Source organism: Rhopalosiphum maidis, chromosome 2 (genome assembly GCF_003676215.2).
Source record: "Rhopalosiphum maidis isolate BTI-1 chromosome 2, ASM367621v3, whole genome shotgun sequence".
In the NCBI taxonomy this organism is placed as follows: Eukaryota; Metazoa; Arthropoda; class Insecta; order Hemiptera; family Aphididae; genus Rhopalosiphum; species Rhopalosiphum maidis.
This window is the reverse complement of record NC_040878.1, coordinates 39,759,446-39,782,956: the sequence shown is the minus strand read 5'-3', so window position 1 is coordinate 39,782,956 and position 23,511 is coordinate 39,759,446. Positions and strand designations below refer to the sequence as shown.

General features: G+C 26.2%; 1 protein-coding gene across 1 annotated transcript in view; it reads right to left on the bottom strand.

Annotated features, from left to right (window-relative positions):
- The window catches only part of LOC113552886, a 146,572-nt gene that overhangs the window by 23,592 nt on the left and 99,469 nt on the right, over positions 1-23,511 (bottom strand). Inside the window, exons 2-3 of the mRNA XM_026955885.1 lie at positions 15,115-15,347; positions 5,313-5,499 (exon numbers count right to left, since the gene is read on the bottom strand). Of these exons, the coding sequence (XP_026811686.1) occupies positions 5,313-5,499; positions 15,115-15,347 (420 nt within the window). The remainder of the gene's footprint in view (positions 1-5,312; positions 5,500-15,114; positions 15,348-23,511) is intronic.

Here is a 23,511-nt window from a genome sequence, read left to right as displayed (position 1 = left end):
AAAATATTTGAATCGTTTAGGAAAACCGTATTTATTTACAAACCACTTGATTTATTGCGTTAAAATTATGGTATGATATTATACATTTCTATATAAAAAAAATATATAAATACATGCACTTGTTAAGTATAAACGAATCATATATCAATATATATTATAGTGTAAACCTCGTTTACAATTTAAGTTGATGCTGAGGGGAAAATATTTCAATTCAATTCGGTTAAATAGCTTGAAAAAAATCTCATCGACTAGATGAGGTTATAATATAACACGATAATAATATTTTATGCTATTATAATTTAATTTATTTAATATTAAATAATTAAATTATATTACTATTTAAAATGTATAACAATTAAATTAAGAAAAATAATGTATGCATTTAAAAATCTAACAAATATTTATCTTAGAACCTATACAAAATATAGGATTGTTTCAAGCATCAATAAAATCTATAACATCAATTATAGTATTGATATAATATAGGCAGGTTCGTATAAAACAATTATAAACTCATTACAAAAAAAATAAAAATATTAAGTTGTATTTAAAAATATACTTAAGATACCACACAAAATACTTATAGAACAATATGAATATTATTTTATAAGGCTTCAATATTTTGCGAAATAAAAATACGATTTTACTTTTAAAACTGAACACAGATACAGATATAGTACTAGACAAGTGTCTTATATAATAGTATCAACCATTATATACAATATAATAATATAATATATCGAACCAAAAATGTAAAATTAATTACCGTTATAAATAAAACACGGTAATTATTCCAAGATTCTTAAACAAAATCACGTTTTGGTTACAACTATAAAAATCAAATTTTAGTTTTACAACTTTATATTATTTAATTGCACAATTTTATGTTTAATATAATGTCATACTTATCGAAAAAAATAAGTACCTATTCATCTATATTAATATTTTAGTGATACGAGAAAAATAAATTGTGATCATTTAATCGTATTAACTATTAACTAAATTTATGTCAAATTGTAAATTTGTATCACCCCCATAGAAACATATTTAGTAGAGCACATTATATTCTCGAAGAATAATAGTAAAATATACAATACGGATCAACCCTTTTTTTTATTTTAATAATGCATTTATTCAAATTCTGATTTATGGAATTTTTAAGTTTATTTGACAAAAATATTTTAATACACAACATAGATGTTTCAACAAATCAATATCAAGAAACTGCTCGTTTTAATTTCAATTTATATGCAATGTTGAAAAAAAATAATAATATCTTATTAATAATTTAAAATTAAAAAGGGATAGAAAAATTCCAAAAATCATAATAATATTAATGAATTTGTTACATTATGAGAAAATATCGAAATGCTAATCACGCTATTTATTGTACGGTGGATCAACTGTACAGTTGTACAAAATGATGTGTCACAATAAAGTTCTGCCGTAGCGAACATTTTATTTTATTTTAGCAAGTCTTTGGTGACGATAGCCCTTCTCTAGAACCATTCCACCGCGGCACCACGCCATCAGTGCACGCGGGGAAACACGGTTTTTATTACGTGGCGGCAGCAGCGATTGCCGTCGTCAATGAACTTTTCGCAAACCTACCCACCGATTAGGGACGCACATAACACTTTAATATTATACTATTTTGATACTACAGTAAGCACGGATGTCCGGCTCTTTTTATTTTAACATATTTATGTTGTTTTTTTTTTTTTTTTTTTGCTGTTTAAATCACTTGTTGCCACGACAGAGTTTTTCGGGAGAAACAGACAAAGCAGGCTCGCAAACAATATGATGTGTAAGTTGTAATATTATTAATGTTATAACATTGTGCGCGTGTTTGTGAGGTCTAAAAAAAAGTATACAAGTATGAAATTATGTTGTAGAAATTATAAATTTTAATTTATTTCGCCCCTCAACGCTTTCCAGGTGTTATAACAATACATGTACTAAGTAAAAATATAATAATTGTTAAAATAAATAAATTCATTGAAGTAAACGTAAACAAAGAAAAGGACTAAAGTATTATAGATTTTATATATTATCTACGTTGGAAATCATTTAAAATTATTTGTTAATATTATATTATGATGTATATTATGGGTTAGCAGTACACCTATTTCTTCTAAATTTTATGAAACGTTAATAGCAATTAACAATACATGTTTAAAATTTACTTTTTATTGTTAAGTGAACAATTTTTGTTTATTATAATAATGACCATTACGAGAACTTAATATGGAATTTATTATTATTATTTTATTTTAAAATTCTTAGTGGAAAATCGTTATAGCCAATGAAAATAAAATTATTATTTAAATTAATATGATGTTTGGATGTAAAATTAATGTTGTTTTATAAGAAAAACAAATAGATAATTTCACTAGTATTTCGCTTTAAACAAATATAGTGGAACACGATAACTTGTACGTCAAATAAGTCAAATTGTTGATAACTGGAAGGAATTCCTTGGCTCCTGCGTTTCAACATAGGGTTTAAATATAAGTATTATACAGGGATTAATTTTCTCGATAATTCGAATTTCGTTAACTCGAATTTTTTAATAAGTCGGAGTTATTTAAGTTGACTTGTAGGTCATAACTTAAATTGCTCAATATAAATTACCAAAAATTACTGAAATATGTAGTATAAAACGTATACATTGAATGGTTATTTATAGTGATAATATATATATATGTGTGTGTACTGTGAAGTATAACGTTGTGAAATCTTCCTTAACAACACTTGCCTAGTGTATAGTACCTAAGTGTACAAGTACTACTTAAATATGATTACAAAAAATCAGATATTACAGAAGATATTTAATAAATATTTTCATCTATGTACCATAAATATAATTAATAAATTACTAATGCTATTTATTATTACCGTAGAATATGTTTTTTTTTGAAAAATTTAATATAAAATAAAATATTTTCGATAACACGATTTTTATGTCTCCATCAACCGATTCAAGTAATTGAAGCTCCACTATATAAATATATTTCTGTATTTGTTTTCAAGAGAACGAATACATTATAGTTTGATATATGATTTTTGTATCAGTTAAATCATGGAGATAAGTAGTTGTATTATATACACTGAATGAAATGTTATCTGGCTCAATAAGACCATGTCGGACATGAGCTGTTTGATTCAAGTTTTTTTGCTATAATAGTATAAAAATGTTGGCAAATAAAACATACAACAATTTGTGTCTTATGGTGATTATGTAATTTTTTTTCTACCCAAAGAATTTATTACTTTACTCGTATAATACATTTTGTTGATTTAAGTAAAATAATAATAAGTAAATAAATATTTTCAACTTTAATTATTGTTTTTAATTATTTCATGGTCAAACATGTTTCCATTTTATATCTGCATTAAACATTGTCAATGATGACTAGTCATTAATGAAAATAACTGATAGTAGAATTTTTAAAGATTACATGAATAAATATACAACGTTTTCTTAAATATCCGTTAACACGATGGAATTGGTAAAAAAAGCAAATATGTATAAATCAATTCTTTTTTTTCTTTGTTTTATCCAATGTTTAAATAAAATCATAACAAGAACGAATTCACAAAAAGTTGTGTATATATTATTTAATACAATGACATGGAACGGTTTTATTTTTTCCGAGTAAGGTTAGGTTAGGAGGTGAAAGTGTATTGTGCAAACTAAAAATAATTTTTTTTTTCAATTTCGATTAATATTAACACATTTTTCAATGTATTCGTTTTCGGATGGAGAAGTAATCCACATATTTCGTGTTGCATCTTCGATTATGGAAACCTGTATCTAAAATACTGTTTTTCAAATAGGCCATTGTTCAATACTTTTTGTATTTTTACTGAATACGGGAAAAAAAACTGCAGACAACCACCAACATATTTACATTTGAAAATTCCAACAAGCATAGTTCATTTCAAGGTCCAATAAGAATAGTTTCTTTAGTGTAATGATTTTTTGTTACTTACAAACAGCCAAAAAATCATAACAAAATACCTAGCAATTTTCATAATAACTGTATTTTTTTTTTACTATACAAATACTATATTGATAAATTATTATTTTAAAAATTAATATTGAAAATAATTAAATATTAAAAAATAGCAGTAAAAAAAAAAAATTCACTATAAATTGATTTTAATCCAATTTAATTACTTAATACATTTAAGATATTCCATGGGTGTATTTGAATGTAAATAAACTAACAATATTTAGTTTGAAGATTGAGTTAAGTTATATTATCAACATAATATTGTATAACAAATTTAGACTAAACTTGAGCTAAGAAACAAAGTGAATTGGATAAATTAATGATATATCCGGCGTATATAAGGGTTAAGGGTCGTCAGAAACGTAAACAATTTTATCTTACTTACAGTCGTTATAGAAGTGTACAAATAAATTGTTATGTAACTTTTGTGAATTTTGTGATAGAGAAGGACGAATAGTGTAACATAAAAAAGTTCTCACCGAAAGGAGAAATCGCAAACAGAATGTTAAGTACTTAGTTATACCGTATACCGCTTATTTAATTATTTTGGTGTAATTCTGAATATGAAACTCGAATTACATATCAGAAGCATTAGAACAATGACGGATTTAAAAATAAAAAATTATATCTGGCTTATCATCATAATAGACGCCCATATTAATATATAAAGTTAAATTTCTATGTTAAGAAACAGGAATATAATTTTTTCGCTATTTTTATACTGAAAATAAATTCGTTGGGTAAAATAAATAACAATTTATTTCTAATTTATGACCAAAATTGAATAATACTAATATTTATATGAACTTTTGAAGTACATTATATGAGAGAATTTATATTAAATTAGATGAGTACTGCAAATTGAAATTTTTTCGAATTTAAAACAAAACTAGATTTATTTTTTGATAAAATATTATAGTATTGAAATTAAAAAATCAAGTATACTGTTTTCTGTTTTTTTTTATTATACAATGGGGTTGTTATACCATTATTCTTAGTTCCTACAAATTAAATCGATTAAAAAGTGTTACATACAATCGACTAGATCGAAAAGGTGACTTTTCAATAGACGCTGTTTACGGTAAAAATAATTTGTATAAAACTCAAGATGGAAAATACATTTTTAATGCTGATAATGTACAATTGTTGTATTTTAATTTATTATTATTACATTAGCCATGTCAGGATGTAAGAGCCCATTATTAAACGATCGATCATCAATTACCTAAAGCTAATCAAATAAATCGCAAAACTTCCAAAACTATAATTTGCACATTTCTGTTCAAAAATTACTTTGATTTGAATTGTGCGTGAAGCCTGTTTGTAGATTTTGTCTCTTCGCAGCCAAGTGTCGAACGGTCAGCGTGTACGTTAGTATCATAACGCCCAGTGGAATATAAAAACTCACTATTGATCCAATCAGTTTGTACAATGGATCGGGTATCTGACAAGAGCCATTTACTAGTACCGAATTGAAATCCTGCAACGAAAAAACAAATTGTGATTAGACAAAAATAATGCCTACAAGCTATATTGATATATATATATATATTTATATATACATATATATTTATATATATATATATATATATTTATATATATATATAAATCAATATACTTGTAATTTATATTAAATATTTTATTATATCGTTCCAATACCTATTAATATATTACCTTTAATATATTCAGTTTAGAAAATAAAAATGATCTAATGACTTAATAAATATAGTACAATAAAACAATATTTATGTAATTTTTATCAATTCAAAAATCTGCTGAAGTTAATTTTATAGCCTATAAACATTAAACCATCAGTGTATTAAAACTGTTCATATTATATGGGTTATAATTATATCCTGATTCACAGTGTTAATTATAATAATGAAAGGAAATCAATTCAAAATGTCCATTGACTATACACGTGTTACTAAACGATATACTGGTAAATGTCTATGCTTAGAACATAAATCAAAATTTGCTTCGTGCAGAAATAATTGGCTTTGATAAAATAAAATGGTTTGTTATAAAAATACAACACAGTTATATTTAGATTCTGAACGGAGTGATGAATGTATTGATTTTACAATGATGTGTGTTTTTTTTTTTTTTTAAAACTGTTTTTTGTTAATGTTTGCTGATGATCTAAAACTTTAAAAAGTGTATACGTTTATACATTCAATTAATGATTGTTATAAACTCCAATTTTAGTTAGATCAGTTTTATTTATGGCGCTTAACAAATGGCCTTAGTATAAACACTGAGAAATCCTCTCAAATCTATTTTTTACTTCATCGCTCTAATTTAAAATTCCAATTCAGAATCTGATTTAACTATTGTTCACAAATAAAAGATTTAGGTATTCAGTTATTAGTTGATCTATCTTTTAATAGCCATATAGATATAATGTGCACAATGTGCAATAAAGCTATCCGTGTATATTTTAATTTATACGTCGTAATGTATTGGAGTCCAAAAATCTTAATTGCCTAAAAATTCGATATTTTAGTTTATTCTATCTTAGAATATAATTTAATCATTTAGAATTCATATAAATCTAGCTTAATTACCAAAATTGAACGTATTCAGAACCAATTCCTATAGATACTAACATACAAAACAAATAAAATAGGCTTATCTACCGAGCAACTGCCAATACATTTGAATCTCAATTCACACAAATAGACAAAAATTAAATAATGTGCTTAGGCTGCTCTAAAAGCTACTTAATTTTCAAATTGACTGCTCTTTTTTATTAAATAAAATACCCATAATAGTTTCTCAGTTAAATACTCCAGAAGCATACACATTTTACATAATATCTACCTTCCGACAAAACTATGGTAAATTTGCTCAGATTAATACAATGCTTATTGTTGGTAATTCTACAAAACATTTTGATTTCTTCAATGACAACTCTTGCAGATAAAAAAATACAATTTCGCTCAAATAATAACCATCATAATAATTTGTATTAATAATTTAATTGTTATTAATTAATTTATGAATACCTACTGTTTCATATTTCTATAATAATTTATTATAATATAATACCTTAAGTATTAGTATTATGCTTTATACTGTACAGAAACCATATTGGGCGTATATAATCAATAAATAAACTGTAACATTTCTTAAATTTCATTACATCATACCGTGAGACATAATATAAACAAATTTAAATTTATTAAACAATGTAAAAGCGTGATTTTGTTGTTTTAAGTAATTCTAAATATTAAAACTCTATTTTGGTTTTTGTGTTTTTTTATAGTTACATAAATCGTTTGATATAATTATATTGAACTAGATTTATAATTTTATAATTACAGAAAATAATACAACAGCACGATGCATATTACTGATTATTAGCCATTATTTGTATTATTATTGTTTATATTACTGTGATTGTGGTTCAACATTTTTTCAAACATTTAAATAATACAACTTTTATGTTTAGATAAAAGATACATGATTATAAAAAAAAGTATATACTATTACAGGCATATAGATATTATAATTCTTGTATGCAACGAGATATCTAAAACGACTATAGTGATCATAACTTTATTACCGCTCGATATAAATTAAGTGCATGCAAATTTGGATTGTGAAGTGTTCGACAAGTGTTGCGCATAAAGAGCTGACTCGAATATCATTACACTCAACATTTTTACTGCTTAGGTCACATAGGTACATATTTTTATTTTACATTACATAGATCGCAATATAGTAATTTTATTGAGGAGTCTGTATGAGGTGGGACATCGGTGGGGTTGATCTATACCGGATAAAAATACATTATACAATTATATAAGTACTAAATTACAATTTTTGATTTATTGTATAATATATATTAATATTTATAAATAAAAGTGATTTTTTATTTTATTCAACTGCATGAAACGTTAAATAGGTAATGTATAAGATAAACTGTGTAATTAGAAACAATAATAATAAATAAATTTAACGTGTCAACAAATTTAATAAAAAAAATTGTATTGCCTAAACTTAAAATTCAAAAAATAAAACATACTTACATTTTCATAAAAACAATATTAAAAATATATATTTATATAAGTTAAAATATGATACAAATTCAAGTTGAATAAATAATTTATTTAAATTAATCATTTTAGTCTATAAAAAAAGTATTGCAATTTTTTACTACATGGAAAATAATTTTTATGAAAATTTAAAAAATCAATAAATAACTGTTGTTGAAAAAAAAAACAAAATTATCAAGTATTAGAATACTTTAAGAACGTATATTTTAGACAAAACGTCTTAGAGGATTAATATGGGGCTAATAGAGGACCAAAGCCCTCTAGTAAAAAAAAAAAAATAAATCAATATTAAAATTTGAGTTTTTACCCGTAGTCAGTGGAACAGAAAATTGAATTAAAATTTAAGGAACATGTTAAATTATTTATACTTAGTTAGATTCAAGAAAATCATAAATTACTGTGAACTTTAAAATTAACATTATTATTCTGTTATTTATTTAAAAATTCTATTGTTTTTCGTAAAAATTATGGATTTTTTGAAACTAGATAATTGGGCAGTCACACAAGAGTAATTTTCTTTAGTTTACGTATAAAACAATAATAGTTAATAATAATTAGTAGGTATTCTCATTAAAAATAATAATTTAGTATTTAAACTTTAATTTGTTGCATTTAACATTTTTATGATAGTACCATTATAAAAATGTCAATGCTTATTTAATATAAACCATACAATTATATTATTTTTATAATACGAGTATATATATTACATAGTCATTAACATAAACAGAAAGTACCAACTATAAAGTTTGAAATAGGTCATAATGTATAGGTTATGCATTTAAAAAGCATGTATTAAAAACCAGCATTTTATATCTTGTTAGATTATGATATTTGTTTGTTAATAATAATATTGTAGACTCTCAGAATAAAATTAAAATTATTACTATTTGTTTTACACTTCGCAGGCTTATAGAAGAATTGGATGTAGTACTTTGTTAATTTATCTACTCGAATGCTGAATCAGAGGTGTGCAATGTTTTTAACAATCTTTACGCATATATTGGCACAGAATCGTGCCATTTTCAGTATATCATGCAGTAAAATATATTTATACGTTATAAAATATAACGTGACTGATTTATTTGAGTTATTTCTTATGTTAAAATATTATTAATAAATTAGATTAACGAGAGTATCGTAATACTTTTCACGGTAAAAAAAAAAAGAAAACGATTTGGATTTTTTTGATCTAAATTATAGCTTCTATTTCAATAGTTAATGTAATGTATGATTTAAACGTGAACCTGAAGCGTTGTACCATTATTGCAAAAATTTAACGTAAAATACAACTACGATAATATTATGCACAAACAGTAGTTTTAATATACTTGATTGAAAGTATTTGTGGTTGAATATTTTATACTTTATGATGTTAATATAGAATGCACCCTCTTATTGAGGTACTACCCTTAAGGACGACTACGGCTTTGTGATGACCAAACCACAGCCACCCTCGTAAAGCTACTAACCTTTTCGTACCGCTAAACTATTATTCGTCACAAAGAAAAAACTATTAAAAACGTACTTGAGAAAAAAAGTAAAATAAGTAAAATTAGAAAAAATAAATGTTATAATGGGTCATTCTCAATAGTGGCGTTCACATTTAATAATTAGTTTGAAGTAAAACCAATTGATACACTTTTCTTAAAATATTTTTCCATATACCTACCATAATAATATAATAGCTTAAGTAGTTAGGAATATTATAAAATGTCAATTTAAATTGCTTATTAAAATGAAAGTATTTATTACTAACAATAATAATTATATTATTATTTACAGTGGTTGTATGCAGTTGCCAGTTCACAATAATTACAAGTCGAAAGTGGTTATAATTAATTTTGCTTATTCATAAATTTTATTCCGACTTAAATTAAAAAAGAGATAAAATGTAAATTCGTCGACACTCGACACATTACAATTGCAAATTCATAGTTTTACTTATAGAAAAAAATTTCATAAGTGTTTCTTAAATGATGTCATTCTTTATTCGTGAATAAATTGTGGATTTGACCAAACTCGATATTTATAAAATAATTGAATATGATATTTTTATTGTAAAAACATTATTTTACATACAATATAAATAAAACTTAATTATTTTTTTTCGTCTTTATAAAGCGCATGTTCTCGCCAATCGAAGTATGTTTTTCGCATGTCAAATAGGCCATCCTTAATTTCGCTATTTTGTAATTCCTTAAATATAGTTGTGTAAATAAACGCGTATATAATTATCTATCATAATATGTTATATTGGGCCAATTTTTTCCATATTGCACGAGTTTTCCGGTCAGTATCCTAGCATGCTGATCGTCGCGAACGGACGAATAAACGGGCGTGTTTGACGTCGAGGTCCGTATAAGATTGGTCTTCTAACCGTCCGCCGACTGTGTTGCCAGAACTAGGAACTATTATGTGGAGCGCACTTCTGTCCTGTTTTATAATAAGACACAAAACGTGTGCAAACTTGTCCATTCGAACTATTTTTGGTGACCATACGGCAATGACTATATTATATGGTTATTATGCCGTAATGTCTTTATGCGCATTACAATGTCGAGTTGTCGCGATGAGCTAAAACGCCTAAAACAGCACATACGTCGAGTTACTGTGACGTGAACTAGATTGGTTATAGCTCAAAAATTCATAACCAATCGGAGGAGTACCAGTAAAATCAAAAGCGATAACAGCGAGGACGATCGTAAACGTCAACAACGTTCACCGGAAGCTCCGGGCGCCGGCTCGGTGCGGTGTTGCGTTTCATCAGTACTAATTGGCGTCTCCGTAAAATGTTGCGGTTTTCCCAAGCGCCATCGCGTTACCGATGTGATGGACGAAACCGCGCCTATAAATACGGATACAAATCGCAAGCCCGGTCAGTACACTCACGGTTTTAAGAAGGCCGACACAGCTATTATCAACGGGAAATTAATGAACGCAACAGAACGAAATGACGGTCCACTTCGATCCAAATAGCTCGCCGGAGTAGCGTATCTATTGGTTTTCGTTGCGTGTCCAATGTACGCGTTTTTAATATTTTACGCATATTGCTCGTCGTACCCGTCGAGTAGCGTGTGTACATTATTTTGTTGTGAATTTATTTTATTACCGCGTAATTTTACTTCGTTTAGAACATTTTGGAATTTTCGCATATATTTTTTTATTTCCAAGTGTTTAAGTACATGCATATTTCTTGTTTGTTTTAGCGCATTAAATTTGCAGTCTCGGATATGACTATTACTATACCTATATAAATAATAGATTTTATAATAATTTAAAACATTTATAATAACACATTGCTCATTATTCAATTGTCAATGAATTATAAAAATAATTTATTGAAAACTTTATCTGCTCCAATTACAATGTACCACATGACGTGATAAGTGGTATGATTTATCGTATAGCATTACAGTTGATATAGAGACGCATTTGGGTTATTAGGGTGTATTAAAAATAAATAAGTTATGTCCTCTATTAAAAATAGACTACTTTAATTAGCAAAGATTTAGACTGTTACAGGAATGTTGTGATAATAAAAGGGGACAAAATGTCACTATAATGTTGTTCTCGGTGTAAGGCCAAATAAGACATGGAGGTATTTCAACGACGATAAAATATAGTTGAATATATTTTACCCGATTGGTAATATAATACTGCTAATTATAATCACTGCCACGTCAGCAAACATTTTTTATCGAACAGAAAACGGATTTTTCTAATTTGAAAAGGTTTTTTATTTTCGTTTCTCTTATTTTCATTTTATTCGCGTGGACTTTTTTTTTAAGGCATGTACTTTTAGGAATGTTCTGAAACCCCTATAAACAAGGGGCGGTGATGATGACGGCAAAGAGTGCCTTGACTGAGAATCTTTTGTTTATTATAGAAAATCATATGTTCACGTTTATTTTTCAATAAGCGTAAAGGGTGGTACTTAATCGTTCTAGTTAATCTATATAAATTATATAAGTATAAATAATTAGCTATATTGCTAATTAACTATATTAACTATATTTTGTTAATATTAGTTATAATAAAAATCCAACACAATATCAACTAAGTTGTGTTAATTCAGATAATCAATAATCAGTAATAAAAATTAAATTAATGTGGTAATCATTCTCAACGTATAGTTTTACAAATTCTAAACACTAAATGTTAACTAATATTAACTAATTATTTTAAAGTTATTTTTGTCAGAACCTTTGTCTTGGATGTATTTTAAATTTATAAAAACGTATTCGGAAGGATAGAATGAAATTCTAAACTAAGTTTTTCGTAAAAAATTTTACAATAATACATGCAAAGTTTGTAACAAAGTAGATGAAAATAGTGAGTATTGAGACCATAATAGTATAAGTTATTTTTATTTTTATCTATGGAAATAAATTCAAACATTTATATGATGGTAAATATTTTTTATCGAAAATTTTATTTTGATCCGTAAACCAAATTTGTATTACTCCTTTTAAAAACGTGTTCGTCACCCCTATCGAAAAATAAGCGTGCGCCACTGGTTCTGATTTCAATAGTTCTCAATCGTATAGGATGTCGTTGCAACAAAATTTAACATAATATTAATAATGATATAATTTTATTACATTTGTTTTTTTATATTGATGGTTTTACTGTTTTAGGCGTGCAAGAATGTTAAGTTATTTTAGTTTATTTCGTTCACAACTTTTTTTTAAAAATAAAATACTTCGAAAAAAAAATAGTTTTTAAAGATTACACGTTTGAAATATGGTTTTTGAAAAATTTAAAAATGGAATGTGCTTAAGTGCTAAACTATCGTAAAACAAAATTTGTCCTTAATTAATACCTGTATAAAATATTACACTGAAATGTGGTATAATAAATGCAACATTGTGAAACGTAACGAATTTTGAACGATTCAAAATAAACGAAACAAGACTAGGAATGCAGAGCGCCATCTAAATACCGGAGAACACGGAATGCCAAAATCTATTATAACACTCAGTACAAGCACATAGCTGAGTCTGAGGGCTCCCAATGACAACAATTTATATTCACTGAGCGACTGCAGTAGAAGCAATTTCACTTCAATTTAAACATACATAATAATAAAAATAATATTCTATGTCAAGCATTAATAGCATTTTAACTTGGTACATAGTTCATTAATATATAAATTTGCGTTTTTAAAATTAAAAATTATCAGAAAGAAAAAATAGGTCTCAAAAGTGACGAGAAAAAGTCACAGTAAAAAAATTACCAATGATAATATGTTTACACACTTAGAATAATTTTTACTATACCATTTTGCAATTTGATTTTATAATAACACGAATCTCGATATTATTTTGATGTACATTTTTGAGTGAAAACAATGTTTTGATGTATTTGTGACCTGAAGTCATAAAACGTGATTTTTTTATCGAATATTTGAATGCATAATATAGTTGTGTTTTTCGTTATCGTTTTATTTTAAGGTTATTCAATAAAAATGACTTAAAATAGTCTTTTTTGCAAAAAAAATTAAGTGAATACGTAAAAGAATTTGGTAGCAATGGATTTTTATGTTTGATATTTTTTTATATAGTGTTGTAAATATCCTTAAAATATTATCATAGGCATTTATGCTGAACTCAAGTAGAGATGGACTTAAATATTAATATCTCAAAACAAACACTTTAACTTAATCGAATTAAATTTTAAATTATTTTAAATAAGTTATAACAATACATGTAATGTTCTTTTCAAACTTTTTGATCCAAAGATGATCGCTTTAAAATGCAAACTTTCGATAAAATTATTATGATCCTTAGCATTGTTTCTCAGTTTAATATTATATAAAAATATTTTGTAAACTTTCTATGTAAAGTTTACTCTTTTAACAATGTACATTATTTAATATACTTTATAGTAAAATCTCGATTCACTGAATCAAATATTTGGAACAGTTTTTATTTTTGAGGTAGGTATACTGTTTTTTTTTATTTTATCTCTTTTAAAACTATTTTAATGTTAGTTTTAGAATTAACAATATATCATATACATATATATATATATTATATATAATGTATTTATATATATTTAGTAAAGTGAAAATAAAAACGACAAAGATAACAATATAATATGTTCAAGTATGAATGTATTTTAACAAAATCCAAATCAAGTGTTTGATTTGTATAAAATATTTTAAGAAAAAATTTAAAAAAAATAAATTCGTAAAATTACATATTTGGTGGGTAATTAAAAAAAAAATATACTATGTATAGGAATATCGTGTAAATTTTAAAATATTTTGAATAAATCAACGTAAAATATGTTATATTTAAGTATAAAAACATATTAATGTATAATATTATATATTTATATTGAAATTTTGTTTTAAAATAAATACTTTTAAAAACTAAAATTTAAATAATATTTACAATACCACATGGAAATCTAAAGATCATCGTATTGAGCTTAGACTTAAAATAATATCTCAAATAACACAAAATGCAATACCATTAATTTAATCTTTGTTTTTTTTTTTTTTGTTAACAAAACGTTATTATATTTTATTTAACACTTATATTATAAATATAAGCATTATGTGCATATGTGATTATGGCCAAAGGTGAGTTTAGTAACGGTGGAAAAATATATCATCACATATATCTACTCCACCGTTTCACTTTATCCCATTCTCCGACCAGGATGTCATTTTGATTTTATATCAACCGATTTTCGCGTCCTTTCGAGTGGAATATCTTTAAAATGTAAGTTTTAATCGAAAATTAAACCACCTCTGGGTATATTGTCATCGTAAGAAAAATTCAACGACAAGCCATGGTAGTGGTATAGTTTCAGTTGTAGTAGCGATAAATCATTATGCATGCAGCGGAAAGAAGGAATGGTAGTTTGTAAATAAAAAAATTAAGTAGTTCAAAGTTTAATGGGATGCAACGGGCCAAGAGAGGAAACCGCAAAATCACAACGTATAATAATAGTATACAATAATAAAAATAAACACGTACATGATATTATACTTGTACAATATATAATTTAGGAAAACTTACTTTTGAGTACATGAGACTTAGTGGCAAACTCATCGCTATCGACAACAACCACACGAACACGATCTTTAATATCACCCTCCGTCGCGTCTTGTTCCGGCCAAATTTCATCGGATACCTCAGGCTCAAGTACCGGTCCACGCTGATCGTGCACAAGTGCATTATACTGGCGGTGCAAAATAACACGTCCAGACATATCCATGCCAAACAATACACCGGGGCGAACGGAAACACTCCTGAAAAATGCGAGAAAACCAATTTATATTATAATCACTATCGAAATTACATATACAATAAAAAAAATGATAATAATGTATAATATATATTTTTTCTTATTCAAAGTTAATGGTACTTAAAACACATAATTATAATAATATACTATTTTTATATAGAACGATTTTTCATTTTAAAGCTAAAAAATATAATTCATCATTTTGGTGTCCGAAATAGTGCACATTCGACTACCTCGGTTCGCAAAAATGCATTTTTTATATGATGCAGGTGATTCAACAAAAAATATCTGCCGAGTATCCAATCCTGACCTAACATTTATCTAATATAAGTCATAATAATTGCTCAAATGTTCGATAAGTATATTATATTATTACCCGTTTCACAATGAAATTATAATTAAGGCTAACCAAATATTTTATTTTTACAAAATTATAGACAATAATTAATTCAAGTATTTAATATGGCTAAACACGTGCGAACTGATTGAGAAAACATGTTTTTCATTCAAAAACCTTAACAGTATTTCGTATTTAATATATTGAGTAATATTTATTTTCACATAATTTAAACAGTATATTACATAGAAGTTTATTATTCGTTTTAAATAAACGTCAATAAGCGTTTTGATGCTTTGTAACTTTAAGGGAAAATAAGTATACCATCGCTACTCACGTAATAATGGTATTCAAACATTAAAATAGGTTTTATTATCAAAATTCTACATTTTGTGTTAGAAAATCATTCATAAACCAAACGATAAGTCACAGAGTTAAACTGTTAAAAAATATCTTCATTTTTAATTGATGATACAACACTAAAGCAGAAATCATACATAATTACATTTAACTATTATAATAAAGCGTAATTTTCTATTTCCCAGTCAAAAATGATGCATACGCATTATTATACGACGTAAACTGTATGTTTTACTGCAATATTCTTTAAGTGAAAGTGAGTAGGATGTGTTCATAAACCGTCTATAATATTATAATTAATTGCAACACATACCGTGTTATGCGACTACTGTTGTTATAAAATATACACGTTTTCATTTACAAAATGTTCATAAAGTATGATAATATAAAACGTTACGAATTTACTATACATTTTGCCAATATAACGGGTTGAAGTTTTCTTCAATAATGCATATATTTTTGATGTTTAGTAAGTATTTTACTGTACATTTTATTACACTTCCAATCAACTCGTAGGCTATAAATAATTATAACATATTGTTTAAATCGGTAGAAATAACAACTTTTATAAAGTGTTTGATAAAAAAATTGTATATATATATCATCATATTGTATAATTTACTCGAACATGAGTTATTTCAATAATTTAAATTTATTCAATCGAGTATAAAATATATCTATTATCTAAGTAAAACATTATTGAGGTTTACGGGATATATATTTTTAGTTTTAAAACTCAATAAGCTACGATACCTTATAGACTTGGGTAAAAACCATAGTAAACTATGAAATAAAATACAATTAATATGTTATTTAATACATTTTTATTTTAATAATTATATGTATTAATCGTATTATTTAACTAGGCACAAAAATTCTTTTAAATATTATAGATATTCATTTCCAACGGAAATATAAGATAAATATATATTAATTCATTATATTATTAGTTATAATAATATATTCTTTATTATTAAATCGAAGGCAAACTTATATAGGTCATACATCGATGAAAACCGATACACCAATCAAAGTTAGTGTTTATAAAAGTTTATAATCCATATAATATTATCTTGTATGTGTTTGATAAACAGTATCCAATTACATTACGCATACAATTTTCTTATGCGGTAATGTTTATTTAATAATGAATATATTAATTATTTATTTATAATATTTAAATAGTATATTTATGACTAAAATGGTTTAATGATAAAACGATAAAAAAAAAAAAAATAAATAAATAATGCAATTCATACTGCATCTTAATTTATAAGTTGTGGTAAATAATTTTGTTTTTCGTAGAATAAAAAACTGTTGACTTAAAATTCTGCACATGCATGTAAAGAAAATATGTTGTTTTTTTCCTGTTACTTTATTATAAACCGGATTTTCCGAGAACTTTCAAAGTAATAACAAGCGTTATTATGTATAGAACTATTACTATCAAGTATCAATTATTCAATTATATATTGACATCACTAAAAGTTAAAATATTCTGTTGATTCACAATCGATACCGGAATATTATTCTCTAAATCGTTATTTAATTGGTATTATAAATTCAATTAAAATGGTATAAACTAGTTCAAATAACTACTTACCTTACTAATTATTAATAACATACATCAAATATTATTTTATTTACCCTAAAGGTAAACCTACAATAGAATACTATTTTTACAAATATTTATAATCTCTAATCACCACAAAATATTATAATGTGATTTAATTAGTATTGAAAAAATATATAATATATCATTTTCAATCGACACAACGCTATGATGTAAACACGTTGAAAAACTGTAGGGCGATATGTTGTTGTGTGACAATATGAAAGCCCACATTGTACTTTTCTACCAACCGGCGTTATTATATATTTTTTAAAATCATATAACGGCTCATAGAATAGATTTCCTTGCTTTGTGACATTAAAAACAATACACGAATATTATTATATACGCGTTGTTTCCGCGCGATGTCGAATAATTACTCCAATTAATATATTGTCCTCACCGGCAAGTTATTATATAATAAAAAATGTTTTTTTTTTTTTTTAAAAAGTCGTATAAAATTTAATAATAATAGGTATGCATTAAACGCGTACCGACCATGACTTTGTAGTATAGTAACTGTATGGTTTTAGTGCCCGTTCCGTAGGTATTTTTAAACCTTTGCAATTATTGCAGATTTACGATCTACAATACATAATAACGTAGCGCTTTAATTTCTTATAGGAAATCCATTGTTGATTGTAATAATTTTTCTATAATTTTGAAACACCATCCGCACCGACCAGTAAACGCATAACATATAAATCACAAAATGTTTCGACATGAATTCGGCCAGCGTAATAATAATTTTGAATAATTTTGTTTGTAAATGTTATTATATTATAATAATAACGAAAGAAAAACTGACATTTTTTTTTTCAAGAAGCACTGCATAGGCAATTTGTCTTGTTAGACGTAGAATATATTATTATGCAAATGACTGTTGGCTCGTGTAAGCCGTTTATCATGATGTTCAAAAATATTTCTGCGCATTTAGGTAAATATATGTTTTTTCCTTTTACGACAGTGAAATTATAATACTTTTTAATCCTATGTACGTATAACGATAAACATAATATATTATTTGGCTTTCCATAAAATCTACAAATACAGGTCTGAGAATATTATTTTCGAAGTCTCCTTAATCAATTCTTATATACAATATTATCATTATCAATATTGTTCGACAGCCATATGAGTAATATCAGTGTTCAAAAATAATTAAACAACACCAGTGGTTGGTTAAAATATTTAAATCTTAAGTAACAATTATATACGGTATTTACGTCATATTTTTACCGTATATTTTGTGACTGAAATATGTTAGAAACATATATGAGTACCGAATCCTTTAGTATTTATTTTGTATCATAGTGTACGAAGGAATAGCATAGAGTCTCGGCTTACTCGAATGCTGGTAAGATATCTCCAAGGTCTTGCATTCCTACTATATTGTTATTCAGAATTTTAGGTGACAAGACGTCTTGTAGAATACTAGTGAAAAATCTGATAAACAAGTATGTACTAAAAATCAGAACCAACTAATAATAGAATTTAATTTATAGAATTATAATTAAAATTTGTTTTTTTTTTAATGTTACTCATCTTACAAAAACTGATTTTTGTGGAAAAAAAAAACGCACCAATGTTAAAACCTGCTAAAGGTTTCCGCTTAAGTTAAAAAGTCAGTTCATAAACATAGGTAGTATAATGGATAGACTGACCTCGACAAATGCCAGTTTTTATACATTTGAAAAGAATAATAAATCATCGGATTTTGAAAAATGAATCTCATAGTGTGGTGTTCGGTGGTATATAAATCGAAAAACGTGGTTTCAAGTCAAAGTGGGGTAACGCAATGTGTTTTAGTGTACGTTTTCACAACACGAGAAATATATATATATATATATAAAAGTAACTTAAAAAAAAATGACATTTCACATTTTTATAACAGTATATGGGAATGCCTCAGAAATATTTTTTTTATGAGATGTATTATATTATTAAAGTAGGAATTCGTTCGATTAATATTGGTAAGTTTTACGAATACATATGAATAAAATATTATTCAAAATAATCGTTTTTTGAACATAATTAAAAAAATAAGGTCGTACGTGACCATTGAGCGAAGAATTCGTGAAATATGAGGTTTATAATTTTAGAACGATACATATTATTTTAAATAGGTAGTTTGTAAGGTTATATCTGTTTGTGATGTATTTAATTTCCAAGGGGCTTAATCGATCGATAACTGTTCGTAATATATTGTATAACACGGAAACAATTAAATACGAAAAAGGAATATTAAGTGTCTCAGCGTATAATTCAAGTCTCGACAGAATGATTGTCAGAATGTCATAAGATGTGGTGTGAAAAGTGTTAAGCAATTATCTGTAAAATTCCTTGAACGGCTTAAAGTGCCTCACTAAAACCAGTGTAAAACATCCAATCTATAATATAATAGAAATGATCCACGTGAAATTTTCGGAGAATCGTATCTTAATCCGAAAAATGTAATTAAATTTAAAAGCAAAAATAATAACTACAGCATCACAGGGTACCTGAGAAATATACATCATCGTCGTCAAGTCGTACCGTTTCCCGCTCATAATTCAAAAACGAAATAATTATTTTTGTACGCGAATCGGTTATTCGTGATTTATATGAATACCTATATCATTCAACGTAGTCAGTTTGAGCGATACATCCTACAATGTTGTCGTTTGCATTTGGCCTAATATTATATTGAATAGTGGATAGCGATGCTGCCGCAACGACCGGAAATTCAATGAGGGTATGCAAAAAAAAATAATTTTTTTTTATCATTATTATGCAGGTTTTTTATTGAAAATATTTTTGAACACCACCACAGTTATTATCTGTTATGAATTATAATAATACATTATGCGCTACGAATTAATAAACATTTATGGAAATTAATTTTAATGCTTAATCCACTCGATGGTAAATATATTATACAAGTATTTATCCTTCGGTCGCACTTATTATTTATTTATTTCACGAAAAGGTATACATGAGGTTTTAATCCTCTCACAGCGCGTATATAAAATTATTATTATTGTGTATAAATATATAAATATATATTGATGAAAAATAACTATGCGTTATTAATTTATATACTTTTATTTTTATTTTTCGTTCGTCTTCGGCCGCACGCCACAACGTGACAAAAATATGAAAATATAAAATTATGTTTTTGGTTACCAATTTATTAACAGTTATGGTAGATCGTAAAATTTAACGTAATTATTCGAATCTGATTTGTCAGTAAATACTAACTATACTGTGTGGGACTTCAGGTTTTCATCTGTTATTATTGTGATTAAAATCGAAAACCGTGGTAAACCATAACATTATTATAATATATATTATATAGTTAGGAATATACTCTTACTTATTCGTACAGAAATTTGATTATTTAGGTAAACGCTATTTTTTTTTTAAATAATCTCTTTCTAGAAATATTTATAGGAATAATATGGTCATTACAAAACTCTACATTATCTTAATAAAGGAAGTTATAATTTTATGGTTTTAATTCTTAAAGTTTTTTTTTTTCACTTTTTTTAAACGTTATTAAATTGTATATTCCAAAATAGAATATATATCTTTTTTCGAGAACTTCAATATGATACAAAATCAAACATTGAATGAGTTACTAATGACAAATATTTAATGTTTTATTTTACGAAATAGAGGACCGAAAATTTATGGAGTACCTCTAAATGTCCCATTATCTTAGTTCATCTATAATATGTTAAATAATCATAACTTATAACTAATAAATAGTCAACCAATCAATTTAATTCGTATATCACATTTAAATTAAATAAAAAATGTATTTATTCATAATAAATAAAAAAAAATAATATTTCAATAACCGTTAGTGTTGTACTTTTCGGGAAATTAAGTATTAACTTTTAATGTAATCACACGTGTATATACTATACACTATACAGATAATAATATTATGTTGTATATTATAACATTATTTTAAAATGCATGTTAATAATACTTCTGTTTGATTAAAAATATAACAAAGGCATCGCCGCGGAGATCATCGTCATCACTATATTCACATGCTCATGTGCTCAATATTATTATTTATTACATTATCAAATAACGGAAAGGGATACTTACATAACATTATAATGCGTATCTGTATTATCGTTTATTTATCATTATATTATTGTTGTCGTCGGTTTGTTATGTATAGGTACGTCGTTGCCAAAACTTATATCTCAGGCGATAAGTAAAATTTAACCGACAAAAAGAGAAAATCATGATTAGATCGTAAACGAGTTTGCGACGAAAAACACGGTCTGCAAAAAAAAAAAGAAAAAACCGTAGATATACATTTTATTATTTGTGCGCCCGTGTGTGTGTTTTCCGATCGCCCACACCGCCACCGCAATCGTATAAAACTCAATAAAAAGCTCGTTAAGGCGTTCGCCACCCGTAAGCCTCTAAACAAGGATACAGCTGTGCAGACGACGGGTTAGACTTTACTCGACGACGATTATATAGTATTATGCGTCCAACTAGGTTACGCATTTAGCGACGGCCGAAAGGGCGCGTGTCGTTAACAAAATAATAATGGTAGTTAAGGGTGACTAGTGTATAGTTAGGTACTTTTTTTTTAATTTGAGTCCGTGAAAATACAAAGTTAACGTAGGTATTGGTAAAAATTATAAAATCAACTTTGTTTTTAACACTGTGGTTTTTAATAAAGTACATTTATTTTACGTTTACTCAAAAGACTATAATTTTCCAGATAATACACATTATTATATACTATGGTAATGATGGTAATCTGGGAGTCTAGTAAATTATCAATAATTGTTGCTAACAATCCTGGTAATATTTAATATGTAATAGTATCATATTTGTTTATTTTATATAGATACTTTTAAATCTGTAATACGACACAAAACCATAATCGTAATAAGAAATATATATATATTTTTTTAAATCCCATAACATTAATGTACATAATTGAATTTAAATGTTGCAGAAAAAAATAATTATATAATTTTAACGGAATAACATTTTTCATATGAATTTTTCTCGTTGATAAAGAATTTTCATTAAGTTTACGTCATATTTTAACTGCTGCAGCAATGAAAGCTAATTCGGATTAGTTAAAAAAAAAATATCTTTTACCCGTTAAAGTTCTGGAGTGGTGAATTGATAATACGATAATACCGTAGTCCCACTGCAACGTCCGAGAAGAGGTGTTTGGATCATAAAAATCACGATTGAATAGAAACAAACAAACGACAAACAAATATTTCAAACTGTGAGACAAGCAAACACAACAAACAACCGCAACGCGTGATACTAGATGTTGAGTATTCGTACATATTGATTGTGTTTTATTTACACAACAATATTATACAAACAATTCGGACAGGATATTATACTGCAGCTATGGAGACCGAATGTTACGGACTTACTCCATTTCGATTGACTCAGCGTGACACACAATGCAATTATGTTGTTCAATATTAAGTCCAAAAGCCGCAACGGTATATGTTTGTATTCAAAAAATGATTCTGAACGGAGTTCGTTTATGACTACGAAATGTCATATAAACGTTATCAACAACAGTCTTCAAACTACACGAAGAAATCGATAATTAGAAAAGGGGAGTTTTAAAGGCAATACATAATATTGTCACATATTTATACAAATTAAGCCATCACCAAGAACGTTGATAGCTTAATATTTATAATTGCACAGAAATTATAATGACAAGTGAAGTGATTCTACCACTGTTATATTATATACATATATAAATATATAAATTACACACTAAATACATACTATACATTTGATCAACACAAATTAATAATACACATATCAACACTTTCCGACTATGTCAAAATTATTATTTAT